Source organism: Siphateles boraxobius, unplaced genomic scaffold (assembly GCF_051911475.1).
Source record: "Siphateles boraxobius isolate OS27281-9 unplaced genomic scaffold, OSU_SipBor_1 8, whole genome shotgun sequence".
NCBI lineage: Eukaryota > Metazoa > Chordata > Actinopteri > Cypriniformes > Leuciscidae > Siphateles > Siphateles boraxobius.
The window spans coordinates 10,895,657-10,914,419 of record NW_027509208.1 but is presented as its reverse complement, the minus strand read 5'-3'; the positions used below and the strand labels follow the sequence as shown (position 1 = coordinate 10,914,419).

The 18,763-nt window shown below is 37.1% G+C and overlaps 1 protein-coding gene across 1 annotated transcript in view; it reads left to right on the top strand.

The window, feature by feature from the left end:
• Positions 1-5,983: 5,983 nt before the first annotated feature.
• The window catches only part of sh3rf1 (SH3 domain containing ring finger 1), a 55,186-nt gene continuing 42,406 nt past the window's right edge, over positions 5,984-18,763 (top strand). The window contains exons 1-2 of the mRNA XM_077220684.1: positions 5,984-6,304; positions 8,759-9,318. Of these exons, the coding sequence (XP_077076799.1) occupies positions 8,893-9,318 (426 nt within the window). The 5' untranslated portion in view covers positions 5,984-6,304; positions 8,759-8,892. The remainder of the gene's footprint in view (positions 6,305-8,758; positions 9,319-18,763) is intronic.

Below are 18,763 nucleotides of genomic sequence, written 5' to 3'. Positions count from 1 at the left end.
AAAGACATTTGTTATGTTACATATGAATTCTGTTTCAAGTAAATACTTTTCTTTTGAACTTTCTATTAATCAAAGAATCCAGAACAAAACAAAGTATTGCGGTCAGGGCCGTAGCTGTAGTATTCAGGGCCCCGGTGTAGGTTGTTGCTTTGGGCCCCTGCAATCGTCACCACCTTTCGCCGGCCCTCACTACGCGTTCCACAAAGATATTAGGCAACACAACGGTTTTCAAAATTGATAATAACAAAAAATGTTTCTTGAGTTTCTCATATTAGAACGATATTAGAACATTAGAACTCATATTAGAACGATATTAGAACATATTCTGACTTTATCTTTGAGGAAAAAAGTATAGTAGTAAAATATCAGATGATGACTAAAATATAAATATAATAAGCTTTTTGCCCTGAGCTACCAGCAAACACTTTCTGATATCAATTAGCCTCACTCTGTTTTGTGCTTTGTATGTTTTTTTAATATCCATTGTCACAGTTAATTATGCCTCTTTGATGGCTCTGCGCTATGCAAATACAGCTACTTCATCCTGTGGGAGAATAAATTAGGGTGTACAAAGAAGCACTGATGGATGGAAGAGTGGATTTTTATTTTCTTCAGCATGGCAAGAGTTTCTCTCATTTGAGTGCCTTTTAATTTTTTAGGAAGAAGTATATGTTGTACTGCAATTAAAAAAATGGCTGGGTGTCATCAATCACACTGTTTACGGTTAATGCTCCTCCATTCAATTAAAAACGACAATGTAACTATTTAACTATTTATCATCTGAACGACTGCTTACTGATATGATGATTTAACATTGCAAGAAAACCTTGGGCTCATGATACAAACATTTCAATGAATCTTTGCATTGACATAATGTTCAATATTCCTGGTCAGGAGTCATGGAGTTCGTGGGGATTTTTAATCAAGGCCTGTGGACACTGGGAATGTTTAATATGTTCATGACTGATGAGGTCAGTGGACTAAGGCAATAAGACAGCAGAATGGATTGTGCAAGAAAAAGCTGTTATCCTTGTCTCGCCCTCACCCTTCCTATAAAATCTTTTACCCATTTATCAAATCCCAGGGGTTGAGTTAATTGACTTCCTGGTTTCAGGCCCCAAAAGGCGGTATGCGAGTCTCCTATGTATGCAATACATATTCACGCTCCGTTTGCCATTTGCGCACATGAATGAATTGTTTATGCCTCGTATTTGACCTGACTAATTTCACCGATGGCTTTGTGCCTAATCTGACAAGGGTTTTGCCTGGAGGTATAATTTTGCAGTCTTTCTCTCTCTGATAGTTGAAACGCAGATCTAGTTTATTTGTACAGTCTCTCAGTGGGCTTCTTAAAGTAGGTTAGGTTAAGTGAAAAACCTCCCACACTTGAACAGATTAATACTGCTCTTTCATTAACCTCTGCACTATTAACAGTCTCTGGTGTGGAAACAGACATTCAATATCCTGCTGATGTTCTGCTGAGACAGGAACGCTGAGATTATCAATAGCACAGGCTGGAAATCATATTGATAGATCGATGTATTTAGGTTAGGAGTAGGTTAGACAGGGAAAGACATCAGGATGTGTTAGATGATGAACTGCAAAGAAATGTGTATATGTGGGGAGGTCAACGTGTGATCATCAATGAGTGGATCTCTGAGCTGGTGCGAGTGAGTGGAGACGGGGCTAATTTGCATATTCATGGTTTTGAGAAAAATGAAGAAAATTAGTTACATTCAAGCTATTTTAAGGCATGACAAAAAAATTAAAGGAAAACCTTTGTCATTTTGGTGATCAAAGATTTTAAGGGATACAATTATTGACGGGGACTTTAAGCAATTTCAAACTTTTTTTTACAAATTATACAGGATTTAACTCATTTTTGACTCAGTTTAATGTAATTTAAGTTGTTATGACTTAAACAAGTAAGTTGATAGCACTAACAATTTTAAAGCAGAAACTTTTTGCAGTGTTTTAAAGCCTACAACACCACTAGAATAAGTTGTAACACTGATAGAAAACATGGACAATTTAGAATGTTACATTATAATATAATTCCCATAATTTGATTTAGTAATTTTTTTGTCTAAATATAAAAAATAGAACATAGTTGTTTTTAGTTTGGGTTGAGTTAGACAATGACAAGCTAATCTAAATTTAAAACTATAAATCAATAAACACTGTTAAAAAGTTTGGGGGGGGGGGGGGTCATAAGATATTTTTTTATTTTTTTATTTTCAAAAAATAATACTTTTATTCAGCATATGCATGAAAATTGTCAAAAGTAAGTAAAGACAATTATTTGACACATGCTGTTCTTTTTAACTTTATTCAGAACTTTTTAAGAATCCTGGAAAAGAAAAGTATCAAAGTTTTCATATTTATAATATTAATTTAATAATCCTATTAATTATTGTCTTTCTAATTATCTTATAAAACTATATCCTGACTATTTTGTATTTGACATTGATCTTAGGAATGTTGAAGGGAATGAAAGGTGCAGTCTCCATCTCGGATACGAACGCCCCTCATAAACACTAAAAGTGTGGGGTGTTAGAATTATCCCTAATGTCAAATGTACGGATAAATTCTGGACTGACCAAAGGACATCATCCAGTGACCGTGGCAATAATATTATGTCCAGTTGAAGATGGTTGACCAAGTACTTATGGTAGGTTATAAAAGCTTTGTTACTTATTAATTGAGAGCTACGACTATACAACTAAACAGCCAAGAATCAATGATTGGACTTTAATGATTCAATGATTATCATGTTGGTGTTTCTTAAAATAAAACCAGAGAATATGCAGCAGATTCACACTTATTCTGTGTCTGACATTAGGTTATGAATTCAGAGTTTTTAAGATTTAGATGGTTGTAGATTGTCACGGCCTTGGAAAACAGATGCGTTCAAGCTGCAAAAGGATCCCTGAATCCATTACTCTGTCTGTCAGAGCAGGCTCTCATGTTTTGAGGAAAAGGCATTTGTCATATCTCTCTCTCTCTCTTTCCTTTCTCCTATCTGTTTCTCTCGCTCAACCTCTCCATGCTTTTTTATTGCCGTGACACAGCTGTCGCCTCAAACGTGGCAGATTCGCGTGCGTGTGTGCGGCTGCAAATTGCTGATCGCAAACTCACTCGAGGGAAAAAAATAAAAGCCGACATAACTTTCTAGCTCTGGCATTTTGAGTGTAATGGCATTATTTTCTCCTTTTGCATAAAGAATTTAGATGCATAAGGCTATAAAAACATGTATATGCTTGCAATTGTGAATCACCTGCACTCAAAACCATCCTCAGACTGGGCCGTGACTGGGTCAGTGATAAATTAAAGCAGGCCTTCCCTCCGGGGTTATCCAAGAAATTTGCACCAGGCTTTACAGCCTCTGCCCCTCCCGCAGGGGTGGGCTAAATGACCCCCGGCAACAGTGAAATATGACCAGAGGGCTGCTGCCTGCTCCGCCGGGATCACTTCTGACATCCAAGAGCCGTGCCACCATAAATCTAACTTCTTTATTATTCTCTCTCGCAATACTATTCCTCTCACCTCTTTTTTTCTGTGTTCCATACATATTTACCATATTTATTTTCTCTTTCTGATTTATTGTTCTCATTAGCCAAGGCATGACAAAACACAATGCACTCACATGCATATGTGCTCAAATGAGGCCTTCATGAACTGTTTCAGCTCAATTACACACACTTGCTTACCAAATGTTGCCATTATAGTGGCCCAATTTAGTAAGAGTGCAAATTGCTCACGACGATGTGCTGTAATTTTTCCTCGAGCAGACAAAGGACAAGCAAAACACTAATAAAGGGCCATTTCAACATCAAGTCTAACATTGTGAAGCACATTCATCACGTTCATGTTCTCTGTTGGCGGTAACATTCTCTGCAGGCTCTGTAAAACTGATGAGTCAGTAAATAAGTTGTTAGCGTCTAAAAGTATATGCTACTGTTAATAAACACGGACTCTCATGCTTTTGAACTAGGCTACACTTTTTGCCTTTGACTTATACTCTGTTTATGCTTAATGCAATAAATTCTTACAAGATAAAAGCTAGAGAGGTAGAAACCTGATGATGTAATTCCTGTTGACTTTAGGGCTTGAGAACTTTGCCTTTAGTGACTATAGGATCACAATATATTGCCATCTTAAAGGGATAGTTCACACCAGTGTTATGAACCATAAAAAACATTTTCATTTCTTGAAATGAACTAAACATTTACTGAAATAAAATAAAATATGAAAATCTTTTTAAAACTTGTTTTATTTTGGCAAAATCTATCATTGTTTAGTTTAAAACAAAAACTATTTAGACTTTAAAACAAAACCTACTAAATTTACAAAAACACAACAAATGTATGAAACTTGTACTAAAACAGAAAATATAAAATTAAAATAATATAGTCTCAATGATTCTAAAATAACAATGGTTAAGACAAGAATGAAAATTCCACTATCATTTTGTTCCAAACATTTCTTGAAACAAAATATATTTCAAAGAATGTTCAACTGTTCATTGATGAAAGTCAAAGGGGTCCAATATGGTTTTGAAGCATGTTCAGAAACATTTAAAACATTTCCTGTGTTCCAGAGAGGGGGAAAAAACTCATACCGGTTTGGAACAACATGAGAGTAAGTAATGACATAGTTTTCTTTTGTGTGTGCATTATCCCTTTAACACAGAAGAGACATGATTTTTCTGAAGCATTATTAATGTGCAGTCACATTGGTGGAAATGTCAGAGAAATTTTGCAGGCAAAAAAAAAAGTGTCAATAGTGTTCCAATTCATATTTATTTGACTGGATTTTGCCTGTGAAAAATATTCCTTCATTCCTGAAAGGAATGCCTGAAGCTTTTGTTTGTAGGATGAAACCTGCCTTTTATGTTTAAAATGGAAAACACTTCTTGCTTTATAAACTATAAGGTATTTGGCCAGCATCATGTAACAGGGAAGAATTTGATCGTATATGAACCACAATCATGTTAAAAGGTCTCTTGTATGGTTTACACACTGGGTCAATCTTCTGACAGCCTCACCTCCGTGTTAACCTTTGTGTGTGCCAATGTGCATGTGGAAGGTAGCGGAAAATTGACCTTTGAGCCACAAGCTGGAGGAGAGATGCATAGCTTTGGTGAATAATACTGCTAAACCTAAAAGTTTCAGCGGGAAATGAGAGAACATATACAGTATGTTTGAGAGAATTAATATGTACCTCATGGTACTAAAATATAATTATGAAAATTGCCCTTTTACAAAAAGTAGTAGGCTTAACTGATATGGATTATACAAGTCTAAATGTTTTTAAAAAGTAGAATGCAATTGTCACATGATGTAATTATGTGCATATTTAATTAAGCAGGTTATAATTTTTTCTGCAATGTATTTGCCATTTTTATATACAGTTTTGTTTGTAGCCTATAAGCTAGTAATTTAGTCGAATAATTAGTTCAATAAGATATTTAATTTAATATTTCTTGCAGTTCATGAAATAGAATGTGAAGTTGAGCATGGTTGAATTTTTGAATATAGTAGGCCATTCTTTGCGTTGTTCTCTGTCACTGCACATTTTTGCGAACAAGTCGTCTATGAATGCAGAAAGTTACCATACTGGCTTACTGTAGAAATAGTAGTGTAGTAGGGCTAAATAAGTATACTATTCAGAACATTGCTTAGGTTTAGCTAGTGAAATTTTTATCTCTTTTGTCTTGTCGTGTCCGAGAGATTGCAACTAGAGGATTTAAAACAAAAATACCCCTGCAATGACTCTCGTGATTTGTGACAATGACGCAGGCGGGGATTCTAAACAAAGTATCTACTACGGATAGACTAAAATAGCCAGGTTTAGAAATAGATTTTGACGATCAAAAGTGCAGAATGTGGGTTGTTTATCTAGGACAAAGCCTAAACATAAAACGGTTACTGCATTCTCTCAGCTGTGCGTTTTGAAAATCCTCCCTCCCGACTACGCGTCCGCTGCAGTGTTCCACAGTATCAACAGAGCTCGTCATGGCGCTCGGACGCAGGAACTCGCTTCTCCTGTTTTCTTTGCTTTCTTCTCAGTTTAATCTACCTGAATCTCTCGGACTTTAATCTATTGCTGTTTCGACCAAACGGCTCAAGAGCGATGACCTGTCCTTTGCTGTGATTTACGGACCTGAATATGTAAACTTGTGTCCAACTGGGCGATCAAGATTTCAGGATCCCTTTTCCAGAGCGAATTCCCTACTTTGAGGAACTCGGGAAAGAAACTGTTCTGGAAGAAGAGGAGGAGTGAGAAGGGGCCCTTATTTAAGGTAACGTTAGCGTTTTCGTGCTCTCACAGATCTCTCCGTAATAAGACACTAAATTAAATCTGAACATCCGATCAAAGTTTGTTAATCTAACGTAGGCTACATGGTTACTAGCCTACAATCAACATGAACACGAGTTACAGACAAACGTTCGATGAAAAGCGTCTGTGTCGTGCCCTGTTTATTGTGACACATCACGCACAACAACACTATAGCCTACCTACTTTATTGTTCGTTTTTTGTTCTCATTCTGCCGTGGTTAGTTTTCAAATCACTATTGGTGATGGGTTAGTTAGTTTCAGGAGTTATTTAAACAGACTCAGACAGCAGTTGTGGGGCCGATATATTTGTACCGCTACTCGGTTACAATGTAGCTAATGCTTTTTAGTAATTAAATTGGGTTTTTGGTTTCATTCAAGACGTTGGTTGAGTGTTTGCAGTAAATATTTAAAGGGATAGTTAATTAGAAAATTATTCATTTACTCACTATATATGCTATGCAACCTGTATGGCTTTCACTGAAGATGATGTGACTGACGCCCTCAGTCACCATTCACTTTTCCATCTTTTCAAGCGAATAGTGACTGGGGCTGTCAATTTACCTAACATCATTTTGTGTTCTGGGGGGAACTTTCTCTTTAGTTGTATTTGAACTACATTGCCTCGCTATGTAGTAAAATTGTTTGTTCCGTTTATTCAAACCATTTGATTTGGTTCGATTTACTTTGATTTTTGGTTCCGGTTTTGTTTATGAGCAAGTAGAGTAAAGATGTTTGATTTGGCAGATCGTTTTTTATTTAGTCTCTATTCAGTGTTCTGCTTGCCTTTTAATTGTAATCGTGGTAGTAGATATAATGGATCGGGATAACCGGTAGGATAGCTGGAGAGACGGGACGGGGCGAGCATATTTGCAGTTTAGACACGAAGGCGCATTTCGCGAACTGAATAAACGTGATGGTAACTCTTATTTAGTTGTTTAAGGGTAATTCCCGAACGTTGCCAAGTTCATTTGGGTACTGTGTGTAGGACTGAGACTCGAGAACCAGGACCTGTTCCATTAAAAAAAAAAAAGCTGAACCGAATGACTTTCACGCCGTTCCGTTCTATTTACGGCTGTCGAACGTGCATTTCTCTGTGATAGTATTTAAAAATTCTAATACGGTACTAAAATATTCAAGCTGAGTTCCAAATGACCCTATATTATAGCCTATGCACTATGTGCTCTTCAATCTATGTAGCCTACACTTAATGCACAGAGCTTTCTTCATGTTTTTGACTCATAAAATGCATACGCTAGATGGAATAGTAGGCTAGTATGTGTGCATAGTGTAGCTACATTGGGTAATTTGAGTATGGATTTTTATATATTTTATATTTATAAGGTTTTAAAAACAGGAAAGCTGTGACAGTCAAAATGAAGTGTCCAACATTCCACATCTTGTTTATCATCTTAATTAAGAGCAGCATAGAACAGAATAGTGCAAAAGTACGCGAAGTGGGACGCACCTTCAGTGTTCACTTGTTTTGTTATCTGCAGGGCGAAGCTTACAGCGTGACCAGTGTAGTCCATTACCCGAACGAATGACTCTTATGAACCGGTTCATTTTAGTGAATCAAAAAACACACCGCTGCAAGTGTGGTCCGATTCCCGATTGAGTGACTCTTATGAATTGATTCATTTAAGTGTACGATTCGGTCAGAACTTTCGTTGTTATGTTGTGATTAGTGTGACATTAATCAATGTAGTTACCGACTGGTTGTTTATATGACAACGTTTATAGTTAAAGATACACAATTTGAGTTTTGTACTAGTGGTATTTTATAAAAATAGATAAAATCATTAATTAAATATGTAGCCTAACCTGTTTTTTTTTGTTTCTATTTTTAATTACACACACACACACACACACACACATATATATATATATATATATATATATATTAATTATTGACAGTTATTGTATTGCACTTATGCCACTTGTAAAAAGTCTCTCCTTTGCAAAAGTTGTTTTAGGTGTATTACTTTGTAATGATTTATTTCTGTTCTCTTAAAATCTGAAATGATCTCATCATTTGGCATTAAATGCAGTTTTCCCAAATATTTCTTCATCAGAAGTATAAAAAGAACCATCAGGGAACAAAATCATTAAGAGGAACCAGAATCTGAAACAAAATCATTAAATTCCTTATGATTCCCATCCCTGGTGATGACATCTTTTCAAGCTTATTTTCTGCTCGTGTTCATACTGTTCTACTGCTGTTTGTGTCAATTTTGTTGTGCATTTAAAAATCAAAGATGTTTTTGAACATCCTGGATTTTAGAAATTAAGTGTCTTATGACACTCCTCTTAAACATCTTCATTACATTGCTTTCCCATGCGCCTGCTATTGAAACCACTTGAAACCACTAATGCTCTATAAGTGTTACATGATATCTTTTTCTTTAATTCTCTGCAGTGAATGCTAGAGATATGATCATGACTGCGGCATGGGGGTGACGTGACAACAGGATTGGACTTTCCCTCCAAACAACCTTATATCCACACTCCCACACCATGCGCTTCTCTCTTTGGAGAGACAAAACTGACTGAATGAACGACTACACTGAGAAAGATTGTGCGAGTGTGAAAATGGATGAGTCTGCGCTCCTGGACCTATTAGAGTGTCCGGTCTGCTTGGAGCGACTGGACGCCACGGCAAAGGTTTTGCCGTGCCAGCACACGTTTTGTCGGCGCTGCCTGCTTGGAATTGTGGGGTCACGTGGAGAACTGCGTTGTCCGGAGTGCCGCACGCTAGTTGAGAGTGGCGTGGATGAGTTGCCTAGCAACATCCTCCTGGTACGGCTACTGGACGGCATCAAGCAGAGGCCGAGGAGGACGGGAAGCATGCATGGCACGTGTACTAATGGATCGGCAGCGGCGGGGGTCAGAGCACAGGGGGCCGGAGTTGGCCAGAGGGATCCAGGTCCCACGGGGGCACAGTCTCAGAGGGTCCAGGCCAAGAGCACTCCAGTTAGGGTGAGTTTAGATGGTTTTGTTGGACTCACACAGTCCCATATACCAGACAGATCTGATCAGATACGGTTAACTTGTTTTTACATCCATAAAAACCTAAATGAATGAATCTCTGTTAGCTCAATGATTATATCGGTGGAGAACTGTTTGTCTTGCCCCATCTCGTCTGGTCATGAGTGGTACCACACTATTTGTGTAAATCAGACCATGGAGACTTCCTGCAAAGCCTAAGCTTGATATGAAAGGAAGAACAATCTCTGAAATAATTAGGTGTTTAGGGAATTTGAAATGTTTCTCTCTTGTTCACTCTGTCATCTATATCATTATTTTGGTTAATGAACTCTAAATAAAGAGTTTATTTAGGATGAGTCTAATTTACATTCAGGAAAATGAATACAGAGTGGACTGTTTTTAGGAGTTTAGAAGAAACCACTTTCTCTGCTTCGTTTACGTGCACTTAAGTTCGATTTCAGTCGCCCTAAGCAGTCATTGTCATGTGAATGCCTTTCACACATTTTTCACACAAGGAAATCGCACCATTTTGTTTTTTGTGAATTTGGACTTACAGACTCAGAATCTTAATTTCTTTATTTTCAAAACTAAAACCATCAAGCTTTTATTCTTTTATAACAGCAGAGAGCCCTTAAAGGGATACTTTACCCAAAAATGAAAATTCTGTCATCATTTAGGCTACTCACCATCATTTTGTTCCAAACCTGTATGAGTTTCTTTCTTCTGCTGAACACAAAAGAAGATATTTTAAAGAATGTTGGCCACCAAACAGTTGATGGGCCCCATTGACTTCCATACTTCAACTGTTTGATTATCAACATTCTTTAAAATATCTTCTTTTGTGTTCAACAAGAAAGAAATTCATACAGGCTTAGAACAACTTGATGGTCAGAAAATGACAGAATTTTCATTTTTGGGTGAACTATCCCTTTAAAACTTTCCTTTTTTTGACAATAGCCAGTTAATAAGCGCTTCTCATTACAAGTTTGGTAAAAAGGTTGTCGCATGTTCTGTTCCCAAATGCACGATATGCGACCCAACCTCAACAGATCATGAGCTACTCACGTGAAATTCAACTGAGTGCCAGCGCTTCACTCTGAAAAATGCAACAGCAGCGCATATATTTATGCATTTGAATCACAGCCTATGCAATTGGATCGATTTTATTTCGTTTAATTGTGCAGACTAGAGAGAACTAGAGAAAATCTTGTTAGCTTGGGGCATTGTGGTGCTTCTAAAGCAACTCAACCAGCTGAGGTAAGCCTTCTTCCCTGCTGAGAGAAAGTCGCATTAACTGCATCTTATCCAGCACTTTTTTTGTTGGGTGTGTCTATGTGAGAGAATAAAGAAAAGAAAACACTTTGCAAGAAAACACCATTGTGTTTGTGGCTGTTTGTGTCTGAGTGAGATCGCACACGTTTCTGCCGGTATAACTTTCAAACAAAGTGTCCCTGCGGATCAGGATAGTTGTCATAGCAGCAGTTTTGTGATTGTGTGTTTTGTTGTGTTTCACCTTTTGCTTTTGCACATAAACAAAACACAGGTGTCCCTACAATCAAGCCCTCTGTCATCTCTCCCACACAGACTTATGGGACAGAAAGAGGCCTCCACCCAAAGCATGATGGGTGGCGGCGTTCTAAGTCAGACATCTCCGGTCTGTAATCTTTTAATATCCTTCTTTTGTTGTTCATAAACATCAGTGCTGTGAAATGACAGCTGGATTGGCCTAATAAGGTAGTCGTCCCTTTCATATTCAACTAACTTTAGTTTAAAAGATAATCTTATTTTCCTGTCTTCAAAAGTCCTGTCTCTATGACTCACTAAGTTTGACACTCTTTGTCTCCCCTACAATCTACGGTAATGCTGTTTTTCATAAAGTTTTTTTTTCCTTTTGCCATGTATTGTCTTCATTATGTATTATCATTAAATATTCCATAAAATAGATCAAGTGTCAGTAAAGACATTTAGAATGTTTCAAAACTAATACATTATTTTTAACTTTTTCAAGTAGTAGAACTGTTTTCAGCATTGATATCTTGCCATCTTTAGTTAGGGGCAGCCCTACAAATTAGAATGATTTCTGAAGGATCATGTGACACTGAAGACTGGACTAATGGCTAATGAACACTCAGCTTTGCCATCACATGAACATTTTGAAGTATATTAAAATAGAAAACAGTTATTGCAAATTGTTAAATATATTTCACAACTACTGTTTTTACTGTATTAGAGTATATACAGCCGTGCTGAGCACCAGATACTTAGAATCCCTTTTCTGTGAATATCATCCATTGTTGGTTACTTCTACATTATAGCCATTTAAATCTGGATCATTTCACATTCATGTTTCTTTACATTTTGAAGATTCAGTTATTGGATGATAAAATCACTTCTCATATTTTCAGTCTGTTTTTTATTTCTGTAAACTCTTGAACTGAATCCAAAACCCACTATTTTTAAATGTGCCTTTGTTTGGAATGACTAAACCCTCTAAGTGATTACACTTATTCTTCTTTTAGTTGGCATCACTACAATAGCACCTCCTTCTCATCCTAAAGTACCCTCAGAGCAAGACCACATCTCTGAAAATAATCAAATCTGATGGACTTTCCACACAAACACGCTTTTCTAATTAGCTTGTCAGTGTACATATCATGCTTTAAGAACGCAGTCATTAGCATTAGGCTGTTTGCCAGAGCCGACTGAATCCAACAAAGTGAGGTAATGTAAGTTTGATCAGCACCGTGAGCTCTAAAACTCGTTGATAAAAAAAAAAAAGGTTTTCCTCAACTTTTGCATGAGCAAACTATGCAGTGATTGTTTCTTATCTTCTCTCTCTTTGTGCCTACTGTGCTTTCGCACGCCAGCCTATTTAAGGGTGTATCTGAGGTGCTGTAAACAGCCTAGCTGCTGGAGGAATGGGCTTTTTGCAGCAGTTGTAGCTTCAAACAGAGCCTGTGATTCAGAGGGGGTGTAAGGACCAGGAATGCATCTGAGACTACATGATAACAGAGCGTTGTGTGAGTGTCAGGTCTGTTATTTAGGTCTTCAGAGTGGTTTTGTTAAATCTGACACATGATATGCTCTGCTTTGGAGATGCACAAAACACGCACTCATGCATGGAAGCAAACTAGTTTTATGGAGATGAATTCCTCCGTGGTTCAGGGATGCACGCACATGCAGACATCCACACCCCTGAGATCTTAGTTGTCAGATGTTGCATTATGTGGCTGTTTCAGCACCTGGGCACTAGTGAGTACAGGAAGTAGGTGGCAAATTTTACCTGCACTCTAAAAAAAAAAGAAGTGTAGGCTTAACAATAGCAAAAATGAACTCAATCGTTTGCATCAATCTTTTTGAGTTATGCCAACTTTGAACCAACTAACTACATTGAGTTAGAGAACTAAATAATTTGTAAAATATAAAACATTTATTTATTTATTTGTAGCCCTGGAACCAATTACTCGTATTGATTTCAGTTCAAATCCACAGCTATCACTGCACATGCTTAATGTGACTTAAGCATTTAGAGGGGAACTTGCCAACTATTTCAACTTAATAAAACCGTTTAGAAATCATTTGGGTGGTTAAATATCCTGTTCTGGTGAGAATGGTGACTTTCCCCGCTCCCCCCAACGTTCCCAGGCGGAAAACCAACCTTGCAACATGGGGACTAACGTCCCGGTAAGTTGGAAATAGGAAGTCTCGTGAGAAGCGAGAAACGCAAACTGCTTTACGGCAATTCGACATTAACACAAATGCCATATGATACTGTGTATGATGTATTACCCACCTCGGCGGACATAGCTCCACATGATAAAGTTGGCCGGCTCCGATAATAACAAATGAACATGAGCAGCGGTAGAGAGGGGAGAAGGGTGCCGCAAGTGAGTTTTTTTTACGACAGTGTTGTGAAATATACGCCCCACAGCTGTAGGGGGAGCTCGTTGAGACAATATGCGACAACAAAAGTGAAAATCTGCAAAGAAATGGCTAGAGTTGCCAAGTTCCCCTTTAAATGTAATGATCAAGTAAGAGATTAATTATCACTAACATTAGTGCTGTTATTGTTTAGAGAGTCAATGTAGGGCCTTCATGTAGTCTACTCTTCACCACAGTAGTAACCTCAAAAACTTCAACATAATAGAAACTCAACTGTAAAACTATAAAACAGCATTAAACAATAACTGTTATTTCCCTTCACTAAAAAACAAATAAAAGAACACTTTATTTCAACATTTATTATTCTTATCCAGTCCTATGCAAAGCATACTGGGAACTAGATATCCAGTGCCCAATATCCAAAGTTATCAAGACAATTTCATTAAGTTACTACAACTTAATTTAAAAAAAATTAGATAACGCAGAAATTTGAGTTTAAATTATACACAAGAGTTGATGTAATGATAAAACAATGTTTTAATAACTTAAAAGGTTTAATTAAATCAATTAATTCGAATTTTTAACTTGCATCCATGCATTTAAGATGTGGGAACCCCTCCATTACTTTTTTGAGTCTAAAGGTGATGATACACAGGGCAACTTTTTGAGCAATGTTGCAGGGCAATGTTGTCGTCAACGTGCAACCAGATGAGGCACAGGGCCTACGACCAATGTAAATTATCCAGATAGAAATGTATTGCCCATTTTCAATGGGAAAGTGCCCAAGCAACAATCGCTTGGCAAGATTGCCCAGCAACATTGCTCAAAAAGTTGCCCTGTGTATCATCACCTTAAGTCGTGAATGCGAGTTTGCAGTGTTTACTGAACGTGATTGTCCAGTGTAGTCTGATTCATGAACAAATGATTTTCTCCTGTTCTTTTTAATGAATCAAAAGTTACATAATGTAGTAAATAAAAAGTTACCAATGTAGCCTGGTTCACAAACAAATTACTCTTAGGAATCAGAAACATACTGTGCAACAAGTGTGGTCAGATGCATAAATCGGAGACAAATAACCTGACCAGTTTATTATAATTCACAAACAAATGACTCTTTTGAGCCAAGAGCCATGCCTTTGTAATGAATCAGAAATATACAACCTGACCAATTTATTCAGATTCACAAACAATATAGTTCAAAATGAATAGTTGCTGACTATAATGAATAGTTTAAAAACACTGGATTGAATTGATACAAAATACTTCCCTGTATAATTTATATAATGGACATTCTAACAGAAAATTACTCAAATTTATTTAAATCAAATCAGAATGAAAATGAATCATGAGAGCTTGTGAATCAGAATTGAAATGGGAAGTCATTCGATACCTATTTGATCAGTAAAACCACAAGACGTGATCAAATACCCCAAAGTGTCCCAAACAGTGAAATGCTTTTGCTTGAGATGTGCATTGGATGGTCAGTGGGCCTGCTGTCTGAAGCTGTACCATGCCATCCCTGGACCTCATCCAGTGGGTTCAAGTGTTTCTGAGGGGAAAAGAGGTGGGGTGCGGAGACATGCAAGTGGACTCCATGAGCCGCTGGAAAGCTGAAAGATCAAAGAACACACTGATACCCATGAGTCCCAGTGGGCAAAGGGTGCCGCTCCCCTCTCACCTCTCTCTTTCTGATTTTGTCTTTCTCCGTCCGATTTCCATCAGAGCTGAAGAATAGCAGGAGGTGCGGTCTAGCAGACAGATGCATAACAGCTTATTGTTAGCGGCCACCTCTGATCTGACAGACTCAGGGCAGTGAAGGGGTGAACACCATACACTGTGTGTCTGCGTGAGGCGTAAGAGCCCCTACAGCTGTCTTTTAGATTTAAATAAGAGGCTGAATAGGTAAAAAGAGAATAGGGAAAGAGAATGAAGGACACTAGAGTAGGACTAAGGATAATTTATGTTTTTGAAAAGTCTATTATGCTCACCAAGGCTGCATTTATTTGATAAAAAATACAGTACAAACAGTCAGAGTAAATAATTCACATGTAACCACATTAGTCGGAATGAATTGGCCAAATGAAGATTAAAATTTCATTCAGATTGTAAGGGGTGGTTTAAAACTTTTCTAATCCGATCGAAAGAACAAGTAAACAATTGATCGGATTGAAAACCGAAACCGGAAAGTGTGCAATTACATAAAAATGGAATATTGGCGCGTGGATGAAACTTGTTATTAATGTTGAATAAAGTGTCTAGATAATAAATTTGAATAAATTTCTCCTTTCCACTCACCGTATGTGAAGTGGATCAGGACATCGTCCCATCAGTACTTGTTTTGTACTCTCATCAACAGAAGCCTTGTTTCGGGGTGCGGGAAGGGCTTGAAAAATCATTTCCAATTTAAGCTTGTGAAAAAGAAACGCACACATCAAATGGATAATTTTCATGTAAACACTAAGTTTGGATTTATAAATCAGAATGAATTCATTCTGATTGAAACAAAAGGTGTCCATCTAAATGTAGCTACTGTAACATGGTCCTTCAGAAATCATTCTAATATGCTGATCTGGTGCTCAAGAAATATTTATTATTATTAATATATCAATGTTTCAAGAATCAACAATTGTGCTGCTTAGTATTTTCGTATAAGTCATGATACATTTTTTTTTGGATTCAAACAGATTAAAAAGAGCAGCATTTATTTGAAATAGAAATGGTTTGAAGTATACTTTTTTTTTACTGTCACTTTTGATCAATTTAATGCATAATTTCTTTAAAAAACTTCGAAACCTCAAACTTTTAAATGTTAGTGTATATAAACTGTATTTGAAATCTGAATATGTAACGATATGATTTAAATATTGTAACTCCAGCACTATCGGCAGATTATGATAGATGTCTACCTTCAACTCATGGCGATAAGCGGTCTGCTTTTCTTACTTGAAAAGTTACATTTGCTTTAAGTCGCACATTTCTCATCTTCTTGACGCTCTCACCACTTGTACCAATCTGTTGTCAATCCCACAATTCCCTGAGCATGTCTGTCTCTCAGCTCCCATAGATAATAAATCGAGAAGACCTGCTCCTCAGCTCACGCCAATGGACACGTACGGTGGTATTAGGGCTGAATGTCAGCTGGTTTGGTGATTCACTCTACCTACTGCAGAGCTCAAAAAGACACTTCGCTGAAACAACTCAGAGAGACTCCTGCTGACTAATCACAAGCAGTTTTATTGTGCGTGTGATGCATATTTATTTGTGTATTTGTGTATTTGTGAATGACTTGCCTGGATGCCACTTGGGGTTCACCTTTTTATGAACAGTCTTTGAGTTTGTGTAGGAGGCAGAATGTTCATTGACTTGGTTATTAGTTTGAATGAATGCAGATCTGTCTCGCAATGTTTTTCCTGAACTGATTTTATAGTCTTTATTAATTTTAAAATAATACTTCAAATGCAAACACGACTTTTTGTGAACCAATTCTTAAATTAATTGCTCTAAAAAACCTCATAAACTTACCATTTGAATCAGTCAGATGAAGCACTCACCGTATGATCTCACCTAATCAGTCAGAATGGTTAATCATTTAATTTCTGATTCTGTTACTGATCATGTCATGTGTATCAAAATGAACAAGACCTGTTTTGGATAGAAAGTTTGTACAACTGTCTGGTTTGAAAGATAATCTTTTGATATTCAATTATTTTTTAATTTGACGAACAACAGAAATCAATATTTATTTATTGCTGAAAATGTTTAAATATTTTATAAACGACCATTCAAACGTGTTTTTTCGTTACAATACATTGTGAAATATTATTATAGAATAATTTCTTATTATTATTATCAATGTTAAAGAGAGTTGGGCTGCTTAACATTTTTGTGGAAACAGGGTTTTTTAAGGATTCTTTGCTAAATAGAAAGTGCAGTATTTATTTGTTATATAAATCTTTTATAACATTATAAATGTCTTTACTGTCACTTTTGATCAATTTAATAAATTCTTGCCGGATCAAAGTATTAATTTAGTTTAAAAAAAACTTTTGAACGGTAGTCTACATTCAGCAAAAACAAAACTCAGCAGGAAACACTGGTGTCTTGATCTTCTGTGAGACTCAGGAAACTGTGCGCCAACATAATGATGGTTTAACCTCATCACTTTCTCCTCCTGTTCTGGACTCGACTTTCTGTGGCCAGCAGGTCAGCTAGGTTGTCAGAGATGAAACAAAGAGGAACAAAATCTCATGGGTCGTAGGTCAGATGTGAGAGGTCATGTGACTGGGGTCAGCATTGGAGCAGGAGGCAGAGAGGAGCAATGCAATTCAAAGCTACTCTTTGATCTTCTTCATACACGCATTCAGAAATGTATTAATATTTAATCAGATTCTAAAGCGGCTTTGGAAAAAGGAATGGTGTAATGAATCTCCATATCTGGCAGTGAGAAAGCGTTAGCAGCTGCTGTGTTAGCCCAGAGCGCGTATTTTAAATCTAATATCTTGTTATGAATGGCAAAATGGTGAAGGCCTTACGTTTAATTGATGAACGAGAGCTTAGTTTAATGGCCTTGTGGGTTGAGGCTTAGTCTCTTCTTCAGATGACTTGCTCATATAGAACTCCACAGTTATCAGTTATTTCCCTCGACATTGTGATCGGGATTATTATTTCAATTAATAGATTTTACATTTAAATACTTAATGTATTTTGATCATCCCATCCCATTTTAATCATTGATACTGTCACTCTTATTTGCCCTGCAAATTGGCACAATGTCTATTGAATCCACTGGTGATTTTCTTCAGTCATTTTTGTCACTGATTAAAGGTTAAACATGAAACAATAAACAACATTGTAATTTACATAATTTCTCAAAACAGCAAGCTCAGATCTGGGGCCGTATTCACAAAGAATTTTAAGGCTAAAAGTAGCTCCTAACTGGCGAATTTAGGAGCAACTCCTAAAAATAATGGGCGTGCCACTCATAACTTTAGGACTCCTAATTTTTTTCACTAAGAGTAATTCACGAAGCATTTTAGCCCTAAAAGTAGCACCTAAGTCTGGGACAGCTTAAAAGAAGTCGAGAGGACTCCTAACTCACTAAGACCTATTCACAAAGGATCTTAAAATCTCGCAGTCGTCCGGGGTTCGCGACACAAGCGGGAATGCTGCATTGATCTGCAAACAAATCCTCTCCCATGTCTCACGCGTAGTTTTGCTTGATATCCCAGTGTCGAATTTCCCTTTTAATATGTTTTTTTTTTTTTTTAGCACCAACTGGGCCAGCAGTAACTGATCCTGCGTCCAGTTGGGCTTTCTTTTCCGTTTTGGCGAGTTCATAATCCACCGTCATTCAACTATTACATTACTTCAATAGGAGCAACATTTCCTTGCTTTAAGTAGCCTAGTCTATTTAGGCTATGACAGCTTGTTTCCGCCACAGAATGAAAAATAAAAAGGTAATTGCGACTTTTTATCTCACAATTGCGACTTCCTATATCTCGCAATTGCGACTTTATTTCTCACAATTCTGACTTCATATCTCGATAAAAGTTGC